The sequence below is a fragment of the Tachysurus fulvidraco genome, chromosome 8 (assembly GCF_022655615.1).
Source record: "Tachysurus fulvidraco isolate hzauxx_2018 chromosome 8, HZAU_PFXX_2.0, whole genome shotgun sequence".
Classification (NCBI taxonomy): domain Eukaryota; kingdom Metazoa; phylum Chordata; class Actinopteri; order Siluriformes; family Bagridae; genus Tachysurus; species Tachysurus fulvidraco.
Window position 1 is genome coordinate 11,186,643 of NC_062525.1, and position 24,422 is coordinate 11,211,064.

The window sequence follows — 24,422 nt, forward strand, 5'->3', positions numbered from 1 at the left end:
TACTGAAAGGCTCGCTAACAGAAACTGTCTGAACAGACAGAAATAAAGGGGATTTTTTTTGTGTTCCTGCAGTGCTCAGTGTTGACACCACATGGTTCAGGGAATGATGGAGGATACAGGAAGCGGTGCTCTCTCCGTATTTCCCCTTAACTCCCACTGACTCCTGTGAGCAATATGACTTTGTCTCTGCATGTGTAAGACCCTCTTCAGTAAAATGCAGATGATGCGACCCTATAGCAGAACCTATGAACTTGCCTCGACTTATATAAAGCTGAATGTTTTATTCAGGCCGTTACTTTGTATATACTGACATTTTATTGTGCTTAAATGTGATACAGCACTGATTTTCAAGCTAAAGAGGAATTTAAATTGATCTGCACTTCTGCTTTTCTGCTTGGCAAAAAAAAGTAAACAGCATCTGTATGCTTCTAAACGTTCTACCGTTTTTAGCAAAAAATCACTAATTCTTCTTCTTAGTAATCTTCAGAAGCAATCTTCCCCTTTCCATTTAATTTGAGCCTGTAGGCCATCTGCTCCCGAGAATCCCAGCTTGAGTGCCAATCACATTTTTGTTTTCTTTCGGTCTGAGTGGACCTTCTCACTTCCAGATTAGTTGCCAGTTCATGTACATGCACCATCGGAAGTACAGTTGTGAAAGTGCTGAAACAAAACAAGTCTGGAGCAGTCATGAGCTCTCAGGACAGTAGAAGGTTCAAGATATTTGCAGACTGTCAAACAGTCCTGTGGTTTTAGCTGAAACTCTGTTTCTTTGTTTTTTTAAACAAATAGTGGCAACCAGACTCTATAAGGGACACTGATATTGCCATGCGAAAGTATGCCCCAAATTAAAAACCTGTTGAATTAAAAAAATAATAATAATACTTTTTAATGCTTTAATTAGAAGCTTTATTAAGAAAGAAATCATACCTCATTACTGGAACAAAGTTTGTTTTTTTTGCTAATTCTAGCAGTGCTACTGCTCATCATTGGATCACAGACAACCTGTCCTTATATTTTCCAAGCTGATCATGGTTTGATCCATCTCAGATCAGACTGCTTTGAACCTAATTGTAAGTAATCCAGCTTTCTGATGTGTTCACAGGGCAAAAATGCTGTGTTTTACGTGTGTGCACATTTTGCCTGGAAATGTGCAATAATTTATTCAAAATAAAATGATTAATGAACAATCTAAATATCTAGTAACCTGATTTTGAATATTATGCGCAGATGTATCTGGACAGCTGTTTCTGTGTGTGTTAGCAGCCTTTGTTTTTATTTTGTCTGGATCAGTAGGTCATGGGCAGCTTGTGTAAGCATCTGATTAGTGTGTTGGCGTTAACTGTGGTTCCGTTGTTTAGGACATGAAAATGGACATACTACTTTCTGGAGTGCTTTGTGGAAGCAGGTGACAGGGCGGACCAAGAAGACGTGTATACATCCACCTGGTTTAGCATATTGCGTGCTGCTCTGTGGCCTGCTTGATGTTTCATACAGTTCTACACACTTCCTGCTGTAACCACTTTCTCGGGCGAGTGTGTCTGAGTCAGCCTCACTCAGCCCAGAACAATTTCCTTTTAGATCCAACTTTCCTCTTCTTCCCTATGTGTGTCCTCCATGGTGTGGTGCTATAGCTCTGCTTTAGTCTAACAAAGAGTGTGATGTTTGTGCCAGCATGCACTGGGTACCCCTAAAATGCCCCTTTATTTAGGCGCATAGGAGGTCCAATAGCTTCTGTGCCAGTCCAAACACTCATAGAGCTGTTCTGTGCTTTTCTTGCCCTTTAATGTCTCCACAATGATTGGTTTGTTTTTTGGAGCAGGCCGCCTTGTCGCCCTGTCCCATGAGTTAGCGAGCTAATGAATGATAGAAAGGGAGATGTGAGAGTGTAGTCCCTTTCAAACTATTTGGGCAGTTTGTTCTATGAAAGACTTCTCACTGAACACCTGCCAAGAATGAGGTTTTAATGTGTGCGTGTGTGTGTGTTTATGATTGTGTGTGTCTGTGTGGGGTAGTTTTGCAGTGCCGTGTTGTGATATGTTTCATACTTGAGCTGAAAAATAATTGAAGACATTTTCACAGACAAGAGGCTTAGATTAACAAACTGTTGAATAATGTTAGAATAATGTTATTTTATGTATATATTTAGATTTACTTGTATCTCAATCCCAATTGGACGTGACTTCAATGCCAAAAACACTGGGGGGGGAAAAACTCTATAGAACTTGGGGTAATAGATTCCCTTCTTGTACGAATCTTGTTTTATAGCACCACGTGAAGCCTATTCACATATACCTCATTTCCATTTACAGTTCAGACAGGCCAAGATTAGATGTAGGTCTAAATGGCCGTATACTCTGGCAATGCTGTGCTGTGTTTTTGGCCTTCTGTGTGCTTCATCTCGGTCTACTGATTTGAGTTATGACTGATGAAAAAAGAAAAAAAAAAACACAATTTATGTTAAGTTGAGGAGGAATTCTCTACAAGACTGTAGCTCAGGCTGCATTGTGAATCAAGTCTGCTGTGTAATTGTTGCTGATAGTAAATGCAGTGTGATGTTGGGCAGTTGGTTGGTGTTTGGGGAAGGATTTAAATGCTGATGCTCAGTAAACTCTCAAGCTGTTATACACAATGTTTTCTTGTAGAAAAGTATGTTCAGAACTGTTAATATGCCTTCACACCAGCGTCTGTCCTCTCTCTCTCTCTCTCTCTCTCTCTCTCTCTGTCTCTCTCTCTCTCTGTTTATTGTTTAGATCTCGTACCTAAATACTAGGGAGCATTAGCATATATTGTATGTGTGATTGCCTTAGTCTAGTCTAATAATTATAATAGCTAGATGTTCAACCACAAATTGTGAATCCCAGCTTTGTTTTTCTGTACATATCTTCTGTGGTTAGATTTTCACCAGACTTTCACCTCTGGCCCAGAAACCACAGTCTGCCTTGTGCTGTTTCCTGTCTGGTTTTGTTCCTTGTTCTGCGTACGTGACATCACTTCCTGTCTGTGACTGAATGTGCTGTATGTCTTTTTTTAAACTTCTAAGCTTCTGGCTATTTTTGTTTTGTTTTGTTTTTTTGCTGTGTGGAAAGGTCTGTGTGCTCAACAGTCTATCAAATACCCCACATCAAATCCTCCAGTCATGGGAGAAAAGAAAAGAAGCTAATATTATTTTCACATTTATTCAGAGAGACGCCTCTTCCCGGTTGATTCTTACCTGCACTTGTTATTTACCTGATTGAACATTTTTAGTCTCAAATGTAACATATTCATTTCTCAAGATGAGTGAAGAAGGTACTCTGCTTCCAGGTGTTCTCTCAAACACTAGACTTAATGGTGAGTGGATTCTGAAAGACTCTTCTGCTTGTATTTCAAACATGAAATATGTTTTTAATGCTGAATAGAACGGTGTAGTGAGCCAGAATGGGAAGTGGTGCATTCTGAGCCTTATCAGGTTTCGGAGACCGTAGAAAGGAACAAGACCAAAGAGGTACAGAGAGGTTCCTCTTGCACATGGATACACACACACACGCACACACACCACACGCACACACACCGCACACACACCGCACACACACACACACACACACACACACACACACACACACACACACACACACACACACACACTGCACACACACCACACACCATCTCATCCTGTGCTGATGATTGGAAATTTAAATCTGCTTGATTAAGGCAGTAATTATACACACTATTGAGGTTGCAATTAACCTGAATTTTGCTCATGTAATTGGGTGAATGCTTTTGTATACATGTGGTTTTTATATCTACTGTAGTTAGTGTCTCCGGATTGCCTCACGTAGATATCATAATAACCTGGAACTAGCTAACCATGGCTACCCTCAACAAGATAGTAATAGTAGCTTTTGTTAAGGTCCGGTGTGAAGTAATTTGGCTAAATCAAGATGAAAATCGCTGCTGATATCAAGGAAGATGTCTCTGAGATTAGTCTCTGTGTCTGGGTCCGACACCTTCATTCTCGGCTCTGTTAATGACGGACCATTCAGAATAGTAGAAAAGTTACTTTCAGTATACGTATTTAAGATATTAATGCTAAATGCAGGTGAATGTATTAATTTCCTCCTGCTCATTGATCGGTTATCCAAAATGCTGTTAGATGCCCTGTGTTTTGATGTAGGTGTAATAGGATGGGGAAACCCAGGGGGTGGGAAAGGTGCCTCTTATTTCTTATTTCCTGACCAAAAACTGAATGTCTTTTATTCGCCGAGACGCATTTATGTGACCTAATGTAAATGGAACAGATTTACCAAATCAGATAGCTATCAGATCTGAGAAAACACATGAAGTGACCAGGTGTAAAAAGGCCCTTAGATCTTTGGTGCCATGTGATATTTTTATCCTAAACCTAAATTCACATGCTGCTTTTCAAACTGAATTTATTTATTTTTAGGTTGAGTTGTATAAATTATTATTGATGTTAAGAAACTATTTTGTTTCTAAGGAGTGTGTGTACTTTATATGTTCTATACATCAGCAGCTGCTGTGTTGCTTGGGTTATTAGAGCATGAATTTTTGAATTGGATTAAAAACAAGAAAATGGCAAACATTTTTTTTTTGTTTTCAATTTGTTAGTCCACTGCCGGCTTTTAGAGTTATGCAAATTACACTCTGTCATTCCCATCATCTCCATAATCGGCTCGTCGTATTCAGTCATCTGCTTGGCCCTGGGGGATGCTTCACTTCCCACAACACAACAGGCAAACCAGAACCCATTATTTAACTCTTTCATTTCCTTCATATGCTCAATCCTCATGAGTATTCTCCCTCACACTCATTCACTCTGCAGGTGATCAAACGCCACCCTCCTGCTCAGGAGCGTGTGAACTGCAATTCGTGTGACCCTTGGTAGCGTGACCTTTGACCTCAGTGTGGTGCTGACAGACCTCCAGTGCTGAGATACCAGTCCCTTCCATGACTCCCTCTACTCCTCTCTTTGTCTAACTCTCTTTCTCTGGCTTGCCCTTTTCTTAAACGGTGAAGGACAGCGTTCTAATGAGGGAGTCTATTTAAAGTGAACTTTGATGGCACTAAATATAGCTGTTAAGATGCTCTCTCGAAGCTCATAACTACATCCGCTGGCTTCTGGTGGCTTTGGGTTGGAAAGCAGCTCTTTTTCTCTCCTCCACCAACTTGGGGGGAAAAGCTACTTGCTGACGAGGACTAACGTTTTCCCAACTAACCCAGACAGAGGACATGTTTTCTTACCTCCGAAGTCCTCAATACCTGGTAAGATATAAAGATATGGTACTGAATGAAAAAGTCCAAGAGCTACAGCAGTTTATCAGTTATGTTCTCGTTACCCACTATGTGTAGCAGAATTTTAGAAACTTGGGTTATAAAATGCTTTTTTGTGGCATCTTTGTGAAAAAGAATACGTTTGTTGTCATATTTGTGATTCTGTTGACAATTTGCTGATTGATGCATTTTTTTTTTTGTTTATTTGTTTTTTCTGTCAGGAAAATAGTAACTGTGTGCCGTACCTGCAGTACACTGCTAGTGCACTTACAGAGGTGTTTAAAGCTGTTAAGTCTAAAAACATAATGATATGATTCTCTTGTTTTCTCACTCACCATTTTCCAGGGACATTCGTTGTCCTGCTAATGAGACATCCAGCGTAGAGGTAGCGGACACAGCAGAAGTTGGACTCGGTTTCACAGTGCACTGCAGCTACGAGACACTTTTGCAGTAGTTGTTGTTTTTTTTTTTACTTCGCCAGGTCGACTAGTTAGTGATTTATTGGACGACGAACACGCAGGCATTGACACCAGTGTTGGTAAGAAATTGAACCTAATCTTCTTGAGTGTACAGACGAGGAGGTGTGAGAGCGGGAAGTACTAAAGGTGCTGCTTTATTGCTCTCTTAATGTAAAGAGGACCTGAGCCCTAATTTCCACTGACTCCAGTAGCTTCAGATAGTCATGGCACTGTTGGTAATGTAGAAACTTGTTAAGCAACGTACTATTTGAAATTCTTTCATAGAGTGGTCCATTTAGACATCACCGAAGATCAGATGTTAATCAAAACATGTCTTTCACAGTGGATTTTCCCTTTTGATTTGAACCCTATTTGCTTAGGTGTTGAAAGTGTGTGAAAGGGGTAACATCATGTGCTGTGAAAAAATAGACGCACAGTAAGTCCTCTGGTGCGGAGAAGAGTCTATGTTGCATCAGTGTGGTTACCGGTGTCACGTTTGCTAATGAGATCATGACTCAAGTCTTCAAATCAGATGCATGAAATTGTCCAGTCTCTGTGTTTCTAAGCTGCTGAAAGGAGCTCTGTTCTCTAGCTGTGAGACTATCACTGTTTGTGCGTTCAGGCAAGCATGAGCATTGTTTCCTACTCAAACACCCCTCATGTATTTGATTAAGGGAAGAACTAATCCCATCCCAAACGAAACACCATCTCTAGTTAGTGCACGATGCCTGATGTAACACTGATCTCCTCACAGTATCCGAGTCTCCTCTCTATAATCTTCTCTTCATTCAAACTTAAATTCCGTCTCGTGTCGATGCGAAGATGCACATTTGCCAGCAGCTCAACATTAATTCACACATTAAATACTGTAATGGATTGATAAGGATTCCACATTTCAGGAATATTAAATTTAAACATTAATTTAATTTACAAGTTATTTAATCTTAGAAACATACATGACACTTTATTATGAGTTCGACAGTACTTTCCATAATAGAAAGCCGGGACTTAATACTTATACTACTTAAATAATAAGTTACCTGGTTTTCTGATCATCTCTCTAAATAATTGCTGATGGCTGTTTATCGAATTATTGATTGAATGAGAACCGAAAGTGTAAGAAGCCTAAACTCCTCCCAACACAAAGGAAACCTGTGGGCTGTTAGAATTGATGTCCCGTCAGCAAGAAATAATTCATTTATTATTGTTGCTTATTTGAATATTATTGTACTTGACCCGCAAAAAATAAATGTTTTTTGTCTGAAATGCACATGCAAAGTGAAATATCAGTTTAACCCACTTTCTCTATTCGAACCACTTTTCCGTGACGATTTTCTCCGTCCTTATTGATCTTCAAAGAAGTATTTGATGAAAGTCCCTGCATTGACAATGCATGCTAGCACACCATGTGATCTGCAATCCTTTCTCATAACCCCACTTGTCTCTGGATGCCCCTCCCTCCGTCTCTCCCTCTGTCTCCTGCTATTGTCTGTTATTGTGAGGTCCAGGGGACGGGCCTGCTTGAATAGCTGTTGTTTAGTCTGTACCAAAGAACTGTTGTCTCCTTTTAGGGAGACGAGCACCAAACCTTTCCATTAAACTGGCAGTTTTTTGTCTCGTCTCGACCATAGACCAAATTTTCTAACATTTCTTGGTTGTTATCAGCCTCCAAAGACAAAGGGTTTTTTATACTTGCTTGCTTTTTGTTTGAGTGGGTGAGCAAGAACAAGTGAAAATTGTAGTCCGTGAGCGATTTGACTGCTGCGTGGGCACACACATATGAGCAAGACTTATAACATGTGGCTTATTTCTATAGGAAAAATCGATGTGCAGTAATGTGCTCGCTGTGGCATTTACAGCTGTATAGACTATTGTAATAATACAGTGTGCACATGCCTTCATGCAAGAACTGAGGAAGATCTGTGTGTTGATCTGATCATTAGACTTGAAATAAATGTTAAATATCTTTTCAAAAGTTTTAAAATTATATCAACATACATGACAAAACAAAAGTTTATTTAAACTCCACAGGTTGACAAACAATAGAAATACTGGATTGATCTTTGCTCTATAAATATCGTTAGACGGATGGTAGTACGATTAAGGACGGGCAATATAACGATACGAGGCACACTTTGTGATGAATTATCAAATGTTATGGATATTTTTTTTGTACCTTTTTTCCATTAATAAAAGCAACAAACCAATTGGACACAGCTGATTTCATGATAAATTCTATACTGATTTTAAAAAAAAAAAAAAAAAATCGATTTCTTTTCCTTATTTAATACAGATTTTAAAAGAATTGTTTACACATCTGAACATTTTATACCAATGATCAATAAAAAATATATTATAAATTTTGTTATTCAGGATATTTTTAGTTATTTTTGTGGATCTTTTCATGTAAAGTTTGTTAAACTTTAATCCAGCAGTTGTTTTTCTGGCAGTTTGGTAGCAAATTGATGATTCATATTGTATGTGATATTATATTCGAAGTCGTTTATATATATAAACTTTGATTTCTTGTGTGGTTTTATTGTGTAAATCCACCGCTTCTTCCCCAGCTGTGTGTGTTTGCGTGCCATTTCTGAACTTCCTATAGCAACATGTTTTAGCAGCATGACTCTGCCACGCACTGCATAAATCCTACGTCAGCAACCGTGCCACTTCTGACACCACAACCACTGTAGCCAAACGGAGACATGCACTGACCTACTAACTAGCTACACCCAACGGCACAGCCGGAATTAATGAGGGATTTATTCATTAGCCTGTGGGATTAGGTCATCCAGAGCCCTTTGTACGATCGCCCATCTGGTCGAAGGAACACAAGAAGGCCTGACAAGTTGCTTTGGACATGTACAGCATATGGACTCTTGTACTTGTACATGTTCTGGAGCCACAATGAACTTGGATTGTTTGTAGTTACAAAAGGAAAGGATGGTTGCAGTTTAGACCGTCTCAGGAAAACCGTACATAACTGTCTTTATGTTTGATATGATGATATGATGGAAAAGCTTTGGGTTTTATAGCTGGTCTGATTGTGTGGCCTTTCTAGCTCCTGCTCTGTGTTTTTACTCGTGATCGTCGAGTTAGTTGTACGCTGTGCTGTCAGTAATAGCTCATGAAGAGTCGGCTAAGTTTTGCCTGAGGATGGGACAAGGCAAGCTGACAGGTCATGGTGGAGGTCAGATAGGTCAGGATTAGGATGTTGGTCCCAGCTGCTGCTAAAAGCGGTTCCCAGCTGCCCTCAAACTCTAATCAGTATACATAAGCAAAATGTACAACAAACACAGTTCATATATAAAATAAAGTCTTGTTAAGAATTCCACTCTGACTTCTTCCAACTCTGGTTCTAATGATCTGTGCAGTTTTGGTGCAGTTGTATCATCAAGCCAAATACTAATATCAGAAAATTGCATACACACAGGAGGGCTTCTGCTTCATTACACAAGGTAACACTGTCTCCGCAGAACTAAGCATGTCAGTGGCGTGGCATTGATTGACGTCAGTAAATTGCATACACACACTGACCTAATTTAATAAAAACACCGTCTTACCAGCACAGTTTGGAGAAGAACGTGGGACATGGGCATATGGTGAGGGAGGTTAAATGAAAGAAAACAGTATTTGCACCAGGAGTTTACTCTTTCATTGATGAATAATTAATGGAGTGAAAAGCAGGACCAGTAAGAGAGAAATTTAAAGCCACACTGGGAAAAACCTCATTGCATTTGGGATAAGAGTTCAAGCTAACTGGAACAAAGTCGAACATGCACACAGACGTGTGATGTTTTTACCTTCTACTAATAGCAGTAATGGAGATCATGATAAACTACAAAAAGAGACGCTCTAGTCGCTTATTAGGATGATTCTAGTTGATAGAAAGCAAGTGTAATGCTGTCAAATTTTAATGTAATATAAGACACTGAATATTCCATTTCATTTCAACTGGCTTGGTTTTTTGTGTGTGTGCCGAGTGATAGAGTGAATAAAAAGCTTTATTATCTGCAAGAAATAAATATGACTTTCCTAACGCGATGAATAATAGTTTTAGGATAATTCTCAACAAATAAATGCTGCAATCATGCAACTCCATATATGGGATCTCTGGTCTATATAATATCAGTGGACCCATCATGTTTTCACTGATATTTTCATGCTTCACACCATTCAGAGCAAAAATTCAGTATAGATTTCAGAATGTTTGGGTTCATCTGTGGTTTCTGTTACATAGCTAAGGCCCGGGGTTAATTGCATGTCAATCAGCCGGTGTGAGAGTGTGGAAAAACTCACTGAAGTGTGAAATAGAGCTCTGTAAGCTGTACTGACTGCTATTAAATCACATTTGTTCAACGCCATGTGCCTTACAAGTTGGTTTTCTGCACGTGATCCTATAGGTGTCGTAATGCACAGTACTGTAGCACCTAAGATTTAGTGGGTACACGCGCGGATGCAAACATGTCTGGAGGTTAGAGTGAGACACACACACACACACACACACACACACACGGAATATTCTTGTTTTGCAATGTTATGTTCTAATGCACATGTAGACCCCTAGTGGTTTTTTAGTCTTATTGCACTCTGAATTTGCTGTAATGTGTTGCTGATTGCTTCTAGTTTATAAAATAGTGTTTAATACAGAAAAAACAAGCAGAGCTGGAGACCCATGAATATGATTTTATAATGTTACACTGGACTGTGTGTGTGTGTGTGTGTGTGTGTGTGTGTGTGTGTGTGTGTGTGTGTGTGCTGCCTAGAAGGTGCTGTACTTCTCAGGAGTTTTGCTTCACTAATTTATCTGTTATGGCACCCTGGGAGGAGTCTAGTTCTCTCATTGTGGCTGTATTGTTGTAGTTCGGTGGTTGAGAACTTCAGCAAATGACAGATTTTATGCATTTTGTTTTTTTTTAAACCCGAAGCTGATGGATGAGCACTAGGATGACTGTTGAAATTGTTGAAGTGAACTTGGCATGTGAGAAGTGTGAGTGTTTGACGGCCACAGAGGACCTCATTAGCACCAGCTAATCCAAAACCTCAGAGTCGCCACAGTGTTCACATTTAAATCCCAAAATAAATGAATCACACTTCAGTGTGTGTACGTACAGTATATATACACACACACACACAAACACAACTCTTCTTGTTTAGAGGCTTCTTGTTTTGCTTCTTGTTGAAGCTTTATATAAAAATCTATGTGCACATGTGTGAGTTTTTACATAGTCATATACAGGGTTTTTACTGGTTGCACATTACATTGTCTAGCCCAGCGGTGTCCAGTCTTATCCACAAAGGGCCGGTGTGGGTGCAGGTTTTCACTCCAACCAACCAAGCAGAAGCCACACCTGATTCCACCTGTTTAAATCACTTGTTCTTGGCTTTTAGTAAACTCTGCTGTGGCTTCTGCTTAGTTCGAATGAAAACCTGCACCAACATCGGCTCTTTCCGGATAAGATTGGACACCGCTGGCCTAGAAAAAACGTTATTCATACGTTTTAAAGGAAGTGCAGGCTTCCTCACCCGGAATGAATGCTATGAATGCTTTTTCTTTTTTAAATAATAATTGCTATATGGACTATACTAATATTAATTACATTGGAATAATATTAATTACATAGTATGTTTGATTGCATCCAAGTGTGTACATGCTTATGTATTAGTAGTATTAAAATCTGAGCATTATATACAATCCCAATGACTGTTGTATAACATGCTGTTATATTCTGCAAACCATACAGACATACAGCACTTTCACTTCCTGTTCAGTCCCAGTTTTGTGTGTGTGTGAGATTGTGTATGATAGTGTGTGTGTGTGTGTGATAGTGTGTGTTAGTGTGTGTGTGTGTTGGTGTGTGTGTTAGCATAGGGTGTAACATACACAGAGAAGCTCGCAGTAGTGCAGTGTTGCAGTCGGATTAAATGTGGCTGGGGAAAAAAGGCAAGCGGCCAGAGAGAAGAGTAGAATAACAGAGCAGAGGGCAGCCAGAGTGCAGCATTCATTCATCATCTCACTATGCTCAACTTTAATAACTTACTCCAGGAGGAGGAAGATGATGATGATGATGTGTGTGTCTTCAGTACTAGACAAATGGTAGGACAAATGTTTCTTATATTGTTTATAAATGGGGTATTTTAAATACGGCTGACCAAAGGGCAAAATAACCTTGATGCATTTGGCCATGTCAAGCTACTTCGATGTGCACACAGGTCTGCTTGTCTCTGGACTTTTATACCCGAGGGATGTAGACGTTTATTTTTTAAGTGGTGTACTGTAGTGTTGCGTCTTACACGACACTTCTTTTATTTTCATTCTCGTCAAGCTCTACGATATCACCTCGTGTCCCTTGGAAGGGGACGTTGTCTTCCTGGAAGAGAACAATCAGGATAGAAAGGTTTCATCACAGGATAATGGTGATCAGTGTTGACTTACAGAGATCTTTTATAGGAACCAGTGGACACAGACCATGCCTGTTAAATGCCTCTCTCAACATAAGAGCCCCCCAGGGTTTCCTTTAATTTCTCACCTGTCTATGTTGTAAAGTGATCCATAAAGTGCTTCTAAAAATAAAAACTGCCTGTTTGACAGTGTACTTAATGTTCATACTTTTTTGCTGTTTAGTGCTTAAACACTTTCTAGTCATACTGAAACCAACCGAATATCCAACCAACTTTTATGTTACAGAAACCTCCTAGAATATTTATTACACCACTTCTGAAAGTGCCTCCATGGAACTAATACTGCAGGCCTGTCGCCGGTGATAAATGAGAATATCTTGTTTTGTTTTTGCTGATTCTTTTGCTTTCCATTTGAGCGTGAATTAGCTGTTCTTGTCTAAATTCTGTTTTTTTGTTTTTGTTTTTTGTTTTTTTTTTGCTTTTATGAGCTCATACAGGAACACAGTGGCTTGTGTTGGTAGTTTCTTGGTCTAAAAAGCTGATTCAAATGATCTCTGATATCTCTGGGCTCAAGGTTTACTTCCTGGAATAGAGATTTCTTTACATTTGGTATTTTTTTTTCCTCTATGTCCGGCTGTTTGTTTCTGATAGAAGCAGATAAATGTCAAGAATCAATGTTACAGAATCATTCGCAGCAGAATGAGTTGTTCTCATTAGAGGCTATTTAGGTATATTTAGGTATATCCGGGAATACAAAAGCTGCAGCTCGGTTGAGCCTAAAACGCTTGTGTTTGTGGTAAAGTGTCATATCTTTACAGCCTGATTTATATACCATGTTTCTGTTGTCAACTGAGCATTTCCCCCCCATTACCCATGCTCACGCCTACACACACATTTCTCAGCTGAGCTCAGCTAGAGGCATGACAAGGCAAGAAAATCAAAGCTCGGGTTCACTATGTTTCATCTATCAGCTTTTTTTCGGTATGAAACATCCTGAAATTGTTCTTCCTCATTATGTGGTTGTTGTACATTGTCAGTATCCAGACCATAAACTGAGTCATAGGGGCGGCACTGCAATGTAGTGGGTAGAGTGTTTTTCTGCTTCATACCCAGTATTGCTGAAAAATTATATCCAAGATGATTCTGATGTGGATGAACATCATTATCTGGCATTCATCAACCTGCAAATTGTTACGTAACGTGATGAGTGTGTTTGAATGGTGTACTTTTCTTAAAAAAAGGAAATTTGGGCTGCTTTTATTTTTTTGGCTGCACCATTTTATTGCAAATTAAAAAAAAAAAAAAAAAAATTTTTCTTTGTTTCTCCAGCTGTCAGAGTCTGGTTTTTATTAAGAAATGGTATGCTCAGTTATCAGTCTGGAAGTTTTACTTTCACTTTATCCAGGAAGTAGCATTTGTGCAAAAGCAGCAGGAAACCATGAATCATGTCCTTGTTGTTGACAACAAATGAGATCCTCACTAATCCTGTTAGTTACCTAGGCATCATTGATGTGGAACTCGAGTCGCACTGCTGATGAGGACAAACAAAGAGTTGCAGATTATTACACTTTATTTATTTGTTTGTTTGTTTGTTTATCTATCTATCTGTCTATCTATCTATCTATCTATCTATCTATCTATCTATCTATCTATCTATCTATCTATCTATCTATCTATCTATCATTTAAATATGAGGATGGGTTCCCCTTTGAGTCTGGTTCCTATCAAGGTTTCTTCCTTCACCAATTCAAAGGGAGTTTTTCCTTGCCACTGCTGCCTGAGTCACCTGAGACTTGCTCATTGGGGATAAATACATACACATTACGAACTACAGATATCTAATAATAATCTTGAATTTTTATTTTTGTTAATTCTTTATATTATTCATTATGTTTACCTTCTGTTCTATGTTTATGTTCTGTAAAGCTGCTTTGAGACAAAGTCTATTGTAAAAAGCGCTATACAAACATACTTGAATTGAATTTATTTAACCATTTCATTACATTTTTTTACCCTTGTTAAGTGGCTCTTAACTTGACTTATTAAGCCCTTTCCTCTTACTTTCTGTATCTTTGGAAGAAAAGTTCAGTCTGCTTTCCCTCAGCTGTCCAGGGCCTAGGACAATGTACTCTGTTGACATTCCTGAAACAAGAGAATTAGCCAAGATTCCTTGGCCAGATCAGAGCCAGACTTCTGGATCCCTCTAACTGCTTGGCAGAGCCATTCAAACCGCTTTGAACCACTTTTATTAAGAGTTTATATGCTTGGGGTTATTTGGCTCTGCAGGTGCACATGTGTAAAATATTTGTAGTCAGCTAGCAATTTGTTGTCCTGACTCTAAAGACTTTATCCAAGCCTCCTCGATCTGTATTCAGATAACAGATGACACATACAGTCAGTCCTTTTTAGGATTTTACAGAAAAGAATCCAAAAATGAGCTAGTCCTGAATTATTGTCCCTCTCTCTGTCCCTCTCAGGCAGTGTCCCCAATAGGCCATGGTCGTCCAGAGTCCCCTGTTTACACAAACCTGCGGGAGCTGAAGGTCTCTCAGTCAGTTTTACCTCCTGTTCCTTCGTCCTCTCCTCTGCATGTACTGGGGGACTGGGAGACCCATAAAGACGTGAGCGGACGACATTTCTACTACAACAAGACCACCCAGGAAAGGACGTGGAAGCCTCCACGCTCCCGAGACACCACCGGGGGCAGCCGTGGAGACACCGCCAACACCACCGACATGGAGGTAAAGCACTAAAGAGCAGCACTATTCTATACAGCGCTGATTATGAGAAACTAGGCTTTATTCTGCATGTAGGATTCACACAACTGAGCGTGTGTGAACAGAAGGACAAAACTCGGCTGGTCTCTACCCAGCATGCACTTTGGTGATGCCAATTTAATCCTGGTCCAGCCCAAATATCCTGCTGATTTGTTTTTCCACTAAAAAAACAAGAAAATGTTTGTAATAGTATAATACTATAATATATTAATAGTGCTTGAGTTATTGTGTTTTTTTATTGTTATGAAAATGACAGCAGGTAAGCCATGTTCAGAAGGGTTTTTTATAGATTTTAAATATCTGAATGAAATCATTTACCAGTGCTACTCACTGGGTTTTATTTCTTTCTAGACTGGCCATATCTGTGGTTTTCTCTCTGCTTTTTAGAAAAACATTGTTTACCAACTATGTAATGGTCTGATCACTTTCATGCTGTCCAGATAAACATCTCAGTAAGCAGGTGCTTCCTCTTGTTGGAAACCTTGATCGCTGCCACTCTCATTTTAGTTACCTTCCTGCTTTTAGTTAGTGTTCATGTCGTATCAATCACCTCCTGACTCGTGAAATTTGAGGAGTGCAAAAAAAAAGACGTTTAAAGATGGCTACACGTCTTTATTTATTACATGTATGTATGACATTACATGTATAATTTCCCATACCACAATACAACATTCAAGAATTTGCAAGTATCTAACATTATATATCTAACATCAATATAATTGTCTCCATATTAACATCTCTAATGTTTATTAAACAATTTATGGCTATTTATGATCTGCTCATAAGAAAAACTACCATGTTGAAACTCTGGGAACATCAAATATGGTCACAAACACTTTATTATGGAGGAGACAGATTAGGATTCAACAACGTTATATGTTGTTTACATTACTGATACTAAACTTTATTAGAACAATTAAAATGCAGGTCTCGTCGTATTTGTAATTGTTTTTAGGGTAACTGTGTCTTGCTTTGGGATGATTAAAGCTTTAAAGAATTTTACACACTTCCACATCTGGTTTAATAACTTAGTAGGTTTAATAACTCATGAGATTTCTGAAGAAGAGACTTTTGAGACATGACTCATTTTACACACAATCCATCTATGTTCATTGAGCAACTTCATATAAGAATCACACAGACACAACGCGTGGAATGGCGTCATTATTACGTCAGTCATACAATGACGATACTGTGTGAAACTACATCTGTGCTGTTGTGGGCAGTGTCGTATCTCCCACCCTTACTGTCCACTCACGGTCCACTCACATCACATCAGTCCAGTTCATTTAAATGTGTGAAAAGTTTTTAGTGTGTAGATCAGAGTGTGTGTTTTAACTAGGACAGAGTTGAAGTAGGTCTCTGTACTATATATAAACCACTGAAAACCCTGTCGTGATATTTAAGACTCGCCCATTTGTGACTGACCTAGCTTCACACAGGACTCTGTGGTACATCTGTTATGGTATTATGTAAGGTTTTTCTCTGGTCATAGAGTGGATTAACATAAGCTACCACTTTTCAAGAGTACAGAATGTCCTGATGCAATGGACAGAATGATGACAATCGCACTTTTGCAATATTTTAGCATGGTGGTCAGAAAAGTCAGTGACCACCAGCTCCATTACTGTCTGGCTCAAATCATGTAGTTTATCATCTTTATTGCTTAATTAAATCACAACTGCTGGAACAACACGTTGTAGAGAAACATCTTAGCATAGATAAAATCTGTGGTCTATTTTGTATATCTTGAAAATATCGGGTGTTTTTTTCCCCCCCGAAAAATATGGCAATAATATCAAGATATGGTTGTTCTCATTTTGTTATTTTGCAATGCTGCCATCGTGTGGCAGAACGTGTAACAGCAGAACAGTTACTTCATTTAGTTACTGAATCTTCAGGAATAATTGATTATAGTATGGGCTTCATGTGTTTCTAGCAGATATCAGGTACGTTGTACTATTCGAGTGTTTTAAGAATACTGAAGACTTTTCAAGAATAATCCCTGTTTATTGTGTGCATAGCATATGCTTGATTATTCCAGGTAAACGGTCTTTATTAAAATGAGGACCAAAAAGTCCACTGAAGAAAGAATTGTCAGATCATTTGTTTAGGATATGGAGCAGATTGAGGACACACACACACACACACACACACACACACACACACACACACACACACACACACACGTACACAATGTGTCCTGTCAAATCAAGTACCAGATGTGGACAAAAATTGAATGCGTGGTCACTAACAACAAAAAACCCAATTCCACTTGCTTTAGTCATCTTATTAGTGAAACTTACAAATATACAAAGCATAAATTATTTTACACTTAATATAATTTTTAGCATTGCAAATGTCTAAAGGTCCAAGGGTCTGTAATGTTATTCAACATACCCATATATTTTACATTTGTTAAAAAAAGCCTAAGTGTTTATGAATAAACATTTGCTTTATTTTATATTATTTTTTATTTTATTGTACCATACAGAAAAACGTGTCCTAATTCTTCTGGTTCTTAACACACACACAGTACAGACAGGGGACGCAGATTAGGTCGAATAAGAGCTTTCACTTTCTAGCCAAGCCCTCGTATCTCTATACAAACAGAGCTGCTATAGGTAGAGCAGAAACACGAGTAACAACATGCACAATTAACTTGAATTGATCTCTGACTTCTTCCTTCTTTCTGTCTGTCTGATTCTCTCAGCCACTGTCGTCTGAAGAGAACTGCTTGAGCACACACTCCAGTCAGTCAGACAGTCAATATGGCTCACCCCCAAGAGGCTGGTCTGAAGAACTGGATGAACATGGCCACACTCTTTATGTGTGTGAATACAATAATGAGAAGGTGCTGGTCTATTGTTTTGTACAGTAGCTCTCAATCTGTACAAACCTAAAATACACACTTATTAATTTGTTATCCAGTCTGACCGTGACTGACTCGGGTTGTCTTTTCTTTCTTTCTTCTGTATATTGTAGTGGATAAAGCATGTGGATGAGCAGGGCAGGCCATACTATTACAGCGCTGATGGATCTCGCTCCGAATGGGAACTTCCTAAAGTAACAAAACACATACACATATAGAGAACTGGGCAATCACACTTTTGTCACTTTATTGCATAAGGGCTTGAAACAGTCCCCACCTGCTAGTGTCGCAAAATGAAAGATTCATTCCTTTTGCTCTTGAAATATGACACACAAGTCAAGTCAAAAGCTTTTATTGTCATCCCGACCATATATAGCTCACGCAGTACGCAAGACAAATGAATCCAAGTTCCCCCTGGACCCTGGTGCATCATAAAGACACAAAGCTTCATAAAACAACACAGAACTAATCAGTGTATCTACATAAAATACACGCGTGAAACCTCGCAAGACAAAAGACAGGGCAAGACGACAGACAGCGCAAACAGACAAAACAATACACTACAGTAAACACAAACATTACACAGCTTGTGCTTCACTTACCACTTAAGCCATTCCATTGGCTACTGATGATTGATGTAATTTGTTCAGGTCTAATAGAGCAAACATTGATCCAGACAGCTCATAGACACTAGACCAGACTTCGATTGTGCACAGGCTTTCATACAGTTTCTACATTCTCTCACTGTTTAAGGTGAAATTATAATTAAAGGTAGGGTCTCCGTTGTTTGAGAAATGTTTTAGAAAACTGTGTTGAGCTGCCAAACAAATCTAAAGCTTTCTGCTAATGTCACACATGCGCACTGAACACTCTCTCTGCTGTATATCGACAAGACACGCTCCTTTCTGCTCATTGGCTACATGTTAGTTTTGGTTTTGTTTTGTTTGGCGGCCCAACTCAGTTTTCTGAAGAATTTCTCAAACAACAGAGACCCCACCTTTAACACTACTCTCACACAGCGTTATTCAAAATATGCCCACATATTGGGTTCTGTATCTTTTGTGCTTCTTTGTGCATCCACTAGAGCGCAGAATAGAGCTAAAACAACCTGTTAGGGGTCTTTAAAATTAATCTTTAAACTGTTAATGCTTTCCCAACTAATGTTTGTAGACACTGTTTTGTATAATTGGAATATAACTTGCTTCTAAACCATAAAAGAGTGCCTGAAATTGTACACTTAAATGTATCCAGGCTATTACGTGCACATCTATAAATCCTAGATTCTCATGTGCAATCTAGTTGTCAGAACTGTACTAAGAAATGCTTATCTTGTTATCTTGTTTGCATATTTTGTTCACATGTGATTAAAAATCCAGCATTCTGTGGCTGTAACAGTGTTGGTTTTCCCTTTCTTTCTCCCTGCAGTACAGTCTCCCTTCTCCAAACACCACCGACGTTCCTAAAAGTCGCAGTTTGGAAAGGAATCAGCCAGATCCAATAGTCCTGACCAAATGGCGATATAGCACCTTTGTAGACCTCAGTGACAAAGTACGTACACACTAAAGGACATCTTGTAATCTTTGGAGTGCTTTTGTTTTAGAAATCCTGTGGCCAATGAGGACGACCGTTATGAAGAGCTCAACCTTCTTACACTATTTTCACAGAAATATAGCATTTTTTGTCACATAATCCTTCCCATGTTTCAGCATCCCATGTTTTGTCTTTAGATTGTCAGGGCTTTAAACATCACACACCATACATGGAAATGCACATATTTGAAAGTGATATATATATATTTTTAATGTCAGTATTTGCATCAAAGTTCAGGTAAATGTAGAATTTTCCACATCATGCCATAAGGCAGTAACAACTGAGTCACTTTGAACACAGTAGAATCATGAACTGCACACTCATTTTTTTTTTTTCCAGCTGTCAGTCAAAAATAGGCGCTTCACCTTGGGACACTTCTCCAGAGGTTTTGGCCTATCGTTGTACAGATATCAAGTTAGTTCCCAATCCCTTCAATGAGTTATGATCAATCAGAATCAACCGCCACCCCTGATTTTAGTGTCAAACTGCTTATACGGAAATCAGTGAATAGAACAAATCGATCACAAGCATTTCAGTGCATTCGCGTGTGTGTGTGTGTGTGAGAGAGTGGGTGTGTGTGTGTGTGAGTGGGTGTTGATGTGTGTGTGTGAGTGGGTGTTGATGTGTGTGTGTGAGTGGGTGTTGATGTGTGTGTGTGAGTGGGTGTTGATGTGTGTGTGTGTGTGTGTGTGTGTGTGTGTGTGTGTGTGTGTGTGTGAGTGGGTGGGTCTGAGTGTGTGTGTGTGTGCAGGTGAGAGGATGCTGCTTGATTAATCCTGAATCATGTTGATTATACTAACCTGTGAATAAATCCTGAAGGTGTGTCTCTCCCTGCATGGCTTCCTCTTTATTGTACTAAATGTTCTGGACTAAAATTAACATTAACAATAGATTGCAAAAAAAAATTTTTTTCTTTTTTCAGAAGGCAAAGATCTGAAATACGGAATACAATTTCTGCTACTGTTTTAGCTAACAGGGGAGCTTGACAAACCTTCACACTGTCTCAAATCTCATTGCACTCATCCCTTTATCTTAATCTCCCCCAATATGCAACTAAGTTTGTCTTTATTTCATATTTTTGGTTTTTAGGAGTCTGGGACCAACAAACATAACTCCCCTGACTCTGACTCCTGTCCCTCTTCACCTAAACACTCATCTACAGTTAGTATATATACTAATGCTGTTGTTTATTTCTGGGTGTGTGGGTGTGATCTTATCTGATTAACCTTAGTCTCACTTACTCTCTGTGTGTATGTAAAAATGGAAGACAACTATGCAATACACAATACGTCGAAAATTGTCAGAATTTAGTAGATTATTATTGCAACTGATACTGACTTGTTAATACTTAAACAGGATACACTTTATAAGCCTAAATCATCATTCCTACATACTTCCTGAAGTTCTTGGATGATTTTTAGGTCACTTTCTTCACAGTCTTTAATATAAAGTCATCTTAAAATTAGTAGACAAGTATGTTTCTCTCTTGCCACAAGTCATGTAATTACTGTTCTAATAAATAATTTTGCTTCTCTGTTTTAGCTGTCAGAAAAATGTGGTGTTCTCAATGTCACCAAGATCACTGAGAATGGAAAGAAAGTCAGGTAGAGCAAACACCTCAGTCAACACACACTCAGTGACCACATTGTATTTAATGTTACGTGTTGCACTAATGCATGTGTCATGATCTGAAACCTGACTGATATATACAGTATCTCTCAGAAGTGAGTACACCTTTCACTTTTTTGTAAATATTTTATTATAACCTTTCATATGACAACACTGAAGAAATTACACTTTGCTACAATGTAAAATGTCCCCTTAAAATAACTCAACACAGCCATTAAGGTCTAAACCGCTGGCCACAAAAGTGAATACACCCCCAAGTGAAAATGTCTAAATTGGGCCCAAAGTATCGATATTTTCTGTGGCCACTATTATTTTCCAGCACTGCCTTAACCCTCTTGGGCATGGAGTTCACCAGAGCATCACAGGTTGCCACTTGAGTCCTCTTCCACTCCTCCATGATGACATCACAGAGCTAGTGGATGTTAGAGACCTTGTGCTCCTCCACCTTCCTTTTGAAGATGCCCTACAGATGCTCAATAGGGTTTAGGTCTGGAGACATGCTTGGCCAGTCCATTACCTTTACCCTCAGCTTTTTTAGCAAGGCAGTGGTCATCTTGGAGGTGTGTTTGGGGTCATTATCATGTTGGAATACTGCCCTGTGGCCCAGTCTCTGAAGGGAGGGCATCATGCTCTGCTTCAGTAAGTCACATTACATGTTGGAATTCATGGTTCCCTAAATGAACTGTAGCTCCCCAGTGCCCTCCCACACTTGTCTTTATACTCCTCACCTGGTTGCCATCACACACGCTTGACACAATACGAACCAAATAAGTTTATCTTGGTCTCATCAGACCACAGGACATGGTTCCAGTAATCCATGTCCTTGGTCTGCTTGTCTTCAGCAAACTGTTTGTGGGCTTTCTTGTGCATTATCCTTAGAAGAGGTTTTCTCCTGTGATGACAGCCATGCAGACCAACTTGATGCAGTGTTCGTCCTATGGTCTGAGCACTGACAGGCTGACCTCCCACCCCTTCAACCTCTGCAGCAATGCTGGCAGTATTCATACGTTTATTTCCCAAACACAACCTCTGGATATGATGCTGACCATGTGCACACTTCTTTGGTCGACCATGTCGAGACTTGTTCTGAGTGTAACCTGTCCTGTTAAACCGCTGCATGGTCTTGGCCACCATGCTGAAGCTCAGTTTCAGGGTCTTGGCAAACTTCTTATAGTCTACGCCATCTTAATATAGAGCACCAATTCTTTTATTCAGATCCTCAGAGTTATTTGCCATGAGGTGCCATGTTGAACTTCCAGTGACCAGTATGAGAGAGTGAGAGCGATAACACCAAATTTAACAAGCCTGAGACCTTGTAACACTAACGAGTCATATGACATCAGGAAGAGAAAATGGCATTATTGAGCCCATTTTGGACATTTACACTTAGGGGTGTACTCAGTTTTGTGGCCAGTGGTTTAAACATTAATGGCTGTGCTTTGAGTTATTTTGAGGGGACAGCAAATGTCCACTGTCATACAAGCTGTACACTCACTACTTTACATTGTAGTGTCATTTCCTCAGTGTTGTCACATGAAAAGATATAATAAAATATTTATAAAAAATGTAAGGTGTGTACTCACTTCTGTGAGATACTGTATTTAATGACCATTTATTGTTCATTAACATGGATTAAATTAGACTCTGATATGAACTCGAGGTATTTCCTCACTACTGGATCAGTGCACAGTGTGCAGTACAGCAATTTCTATATTTGTATTATGTTCATAATGGACAACAACCCTGGTGCTCAGTTTGCTGTAGTTTCTGTAGAATCTGTAATCTTAGATACATCTTCATGTTGAGGTTAAAGCAAAGTGGCCAAACCAGCCAAAACCCCTGTGCCCATATATGCATACTCAAAAAATGGCTGAAAGTGTTTTAGAAAATTTAATACCACATAAAGCTAAACTTTTTTTTAAACCATCATATGATAAAATGGCATACTCAGATATTCAAATTCTTTAAAATACAGTATGTATTCACCATTCCACGGGTTATCGTGCCTTATCGAAGAGTATAATTCTACTGTGTTGGTTCTGCTCTCTTCTTGCTGTATAGGAAGAATTGGACTTCGTCCTGGACAGTATTGCAGGGTTCCACACTGCTGTTTGCTAAGGGCCAGAACAGCGCCACCAGCTGGGTGTGTGTTCACTCCTGCTCTCTAAGCCCTTCTCTCATCTCTCTAAACTGATTTTTAAGTGTCCTTTATTTTCAAGGTGATAAGGGACTGTTACTTACTCCATACACTTTAACCCTTTAAGCTCTCAGGCTTGTATTTCTTACTCTCATGCTACATACAAATTGTAGTCACTGAATCGTTTCTTAGGATTTATCGACAATAATCTTTTAAGATGTGTGTGTAAGCAGCTTGGTGTTTAAAGGATTGACATCTCATCCATTTCCCCCAGTTTTAATCTGGGTTGCATAAACTTTGCAGGCCAGGTTTAGCTTTTGTAATTTAGTGTTAAACTAGAATTAATTCATCTGGTGGCTTCCTCCTGAGTTATTCATCTCTCCATTTTCCTTTCTCAGTGTTTGTTGTGACCATGAATCTCTTCTTACATTATCATTCTCGCTCTTCTCTTCTGTTCTCTTCTCTTCTCTTCTCTTCAAAGTCGTACTACCGCAATGGCTCATTCCCTGAGCTCCTCCTCTCGTTGCTAAGCAACTGGAAGCGTTCAGTTAAGCCCCGCCCTGCAGTCTCCTATAAGCACTTTGGGCCTTATTCTGTATGTGTCTGCGCTTCTTTACACGGTCACCCCACTGAGCAGAGTTTAGGACAGTTTATTATATTCTACAATTAACGTACCTGTTTGCTTAAATGCAGCAAGTAACGTATTAATAAGTCGGTCTATCATTTTGATGTAATGCGAACAAATATATAAATGATTTAAAAACAGATTCATCTTGTTAAATCTGAAGACAGCCCAGTGATTCTCAATTAATATACTGTTCTAAGTGCTGCTCATGTGGATTCTCCAGTTTACACTGCATGCTTTCCATCCTGCTTGTGTCATGTGTTAAATTCCCCCATTCCATTCTGCTCGCTTTTCCCTGAGATTGTGGACTCGGTTATGTTATTGACAGTATTTCTTCCTTTCAAGTAGGATGCTATTGGAAATGCCTGAGAAGACCACACACTGGCATGTGTTTCCTCATGTGAAATACCAACATGTGTGAATCATACTGCATGTCAGTTTTAAGCCACCACGTTTTAAGTCTAGTTTAATGTTTGGATTGTGGTTTAAGATGAAAGCCTGGCTTGTGGTTTGAAAAGATGAATGTCTCTGCATATATGGCATTTAAACTGGATGGTCATGGTGTAAAATGCACACTTGTGGGTGCTTGTAATTAGTTCAGAATCCTTCCCTTTAATTTCCAGCTAACATCTGGCATCTAAAGCTCGTTATAGCTTTGGTC

At 39.2% G+C, this 24,422-nt stretch overlaps 1 protein-coding gene across 11 annotated transcripts in view; it reads left to right on the forward strand.

The window, feature by feature from the left end:
• Window positions 1-24,422, forward strand: part of arhgap12b (Rho GTPase activating protein 12b) — a 47,138-nt gene that overhangs the window by 16,048 nt on the left and 6,668 nt on the right. For 2 of the 11 annotated variants that reach the window (XM_047817073.1, XM_047817080.1), the window contains 9 exons: window positions 14,609-14,872; window positions 17,622-17,762; window positions 17,894-17,974; window positions 19,206-19,328; window positions 19,710-19,784; window positions 20,460-20,531; window positions 20,913-20,974; window positions 23,061-23,142; window positions 23,618-23,731. In XM_047817073.1, the coding sequence (XP_047673029.1) occupies window positions 14,609-14,872; window positions 17,622-17,762; window positions 17,894-17,974; window positions 19,206-19,328; window positions 19,710-19,784; window positions 20,460-20,531; window positions 20,913-20,974; window positions 23,061-23,142; window positions 23,618-23,731 (1,014 nt within the window). Of the gene's footprint in view, window positions 1-5,214; window positions 5,263-11,593; window positions 11,827-14,608; window positions 14,873-17,621; window positions 17,763-17,893; window positions 17,975-19,205; window positions 19,329-19,709; window positions 19,785-20,459; window positions 20,532-20,912; window positions 20,975-23,060; window positions 23,143-23,617; window positions 23,732-24,422 lie in introns of those variants that run through there. The other 9 variants (XM_047817079.1, XM_047817078.1, XM_047817074.1 and 6 more) reach the window with 9 other exon arrangements.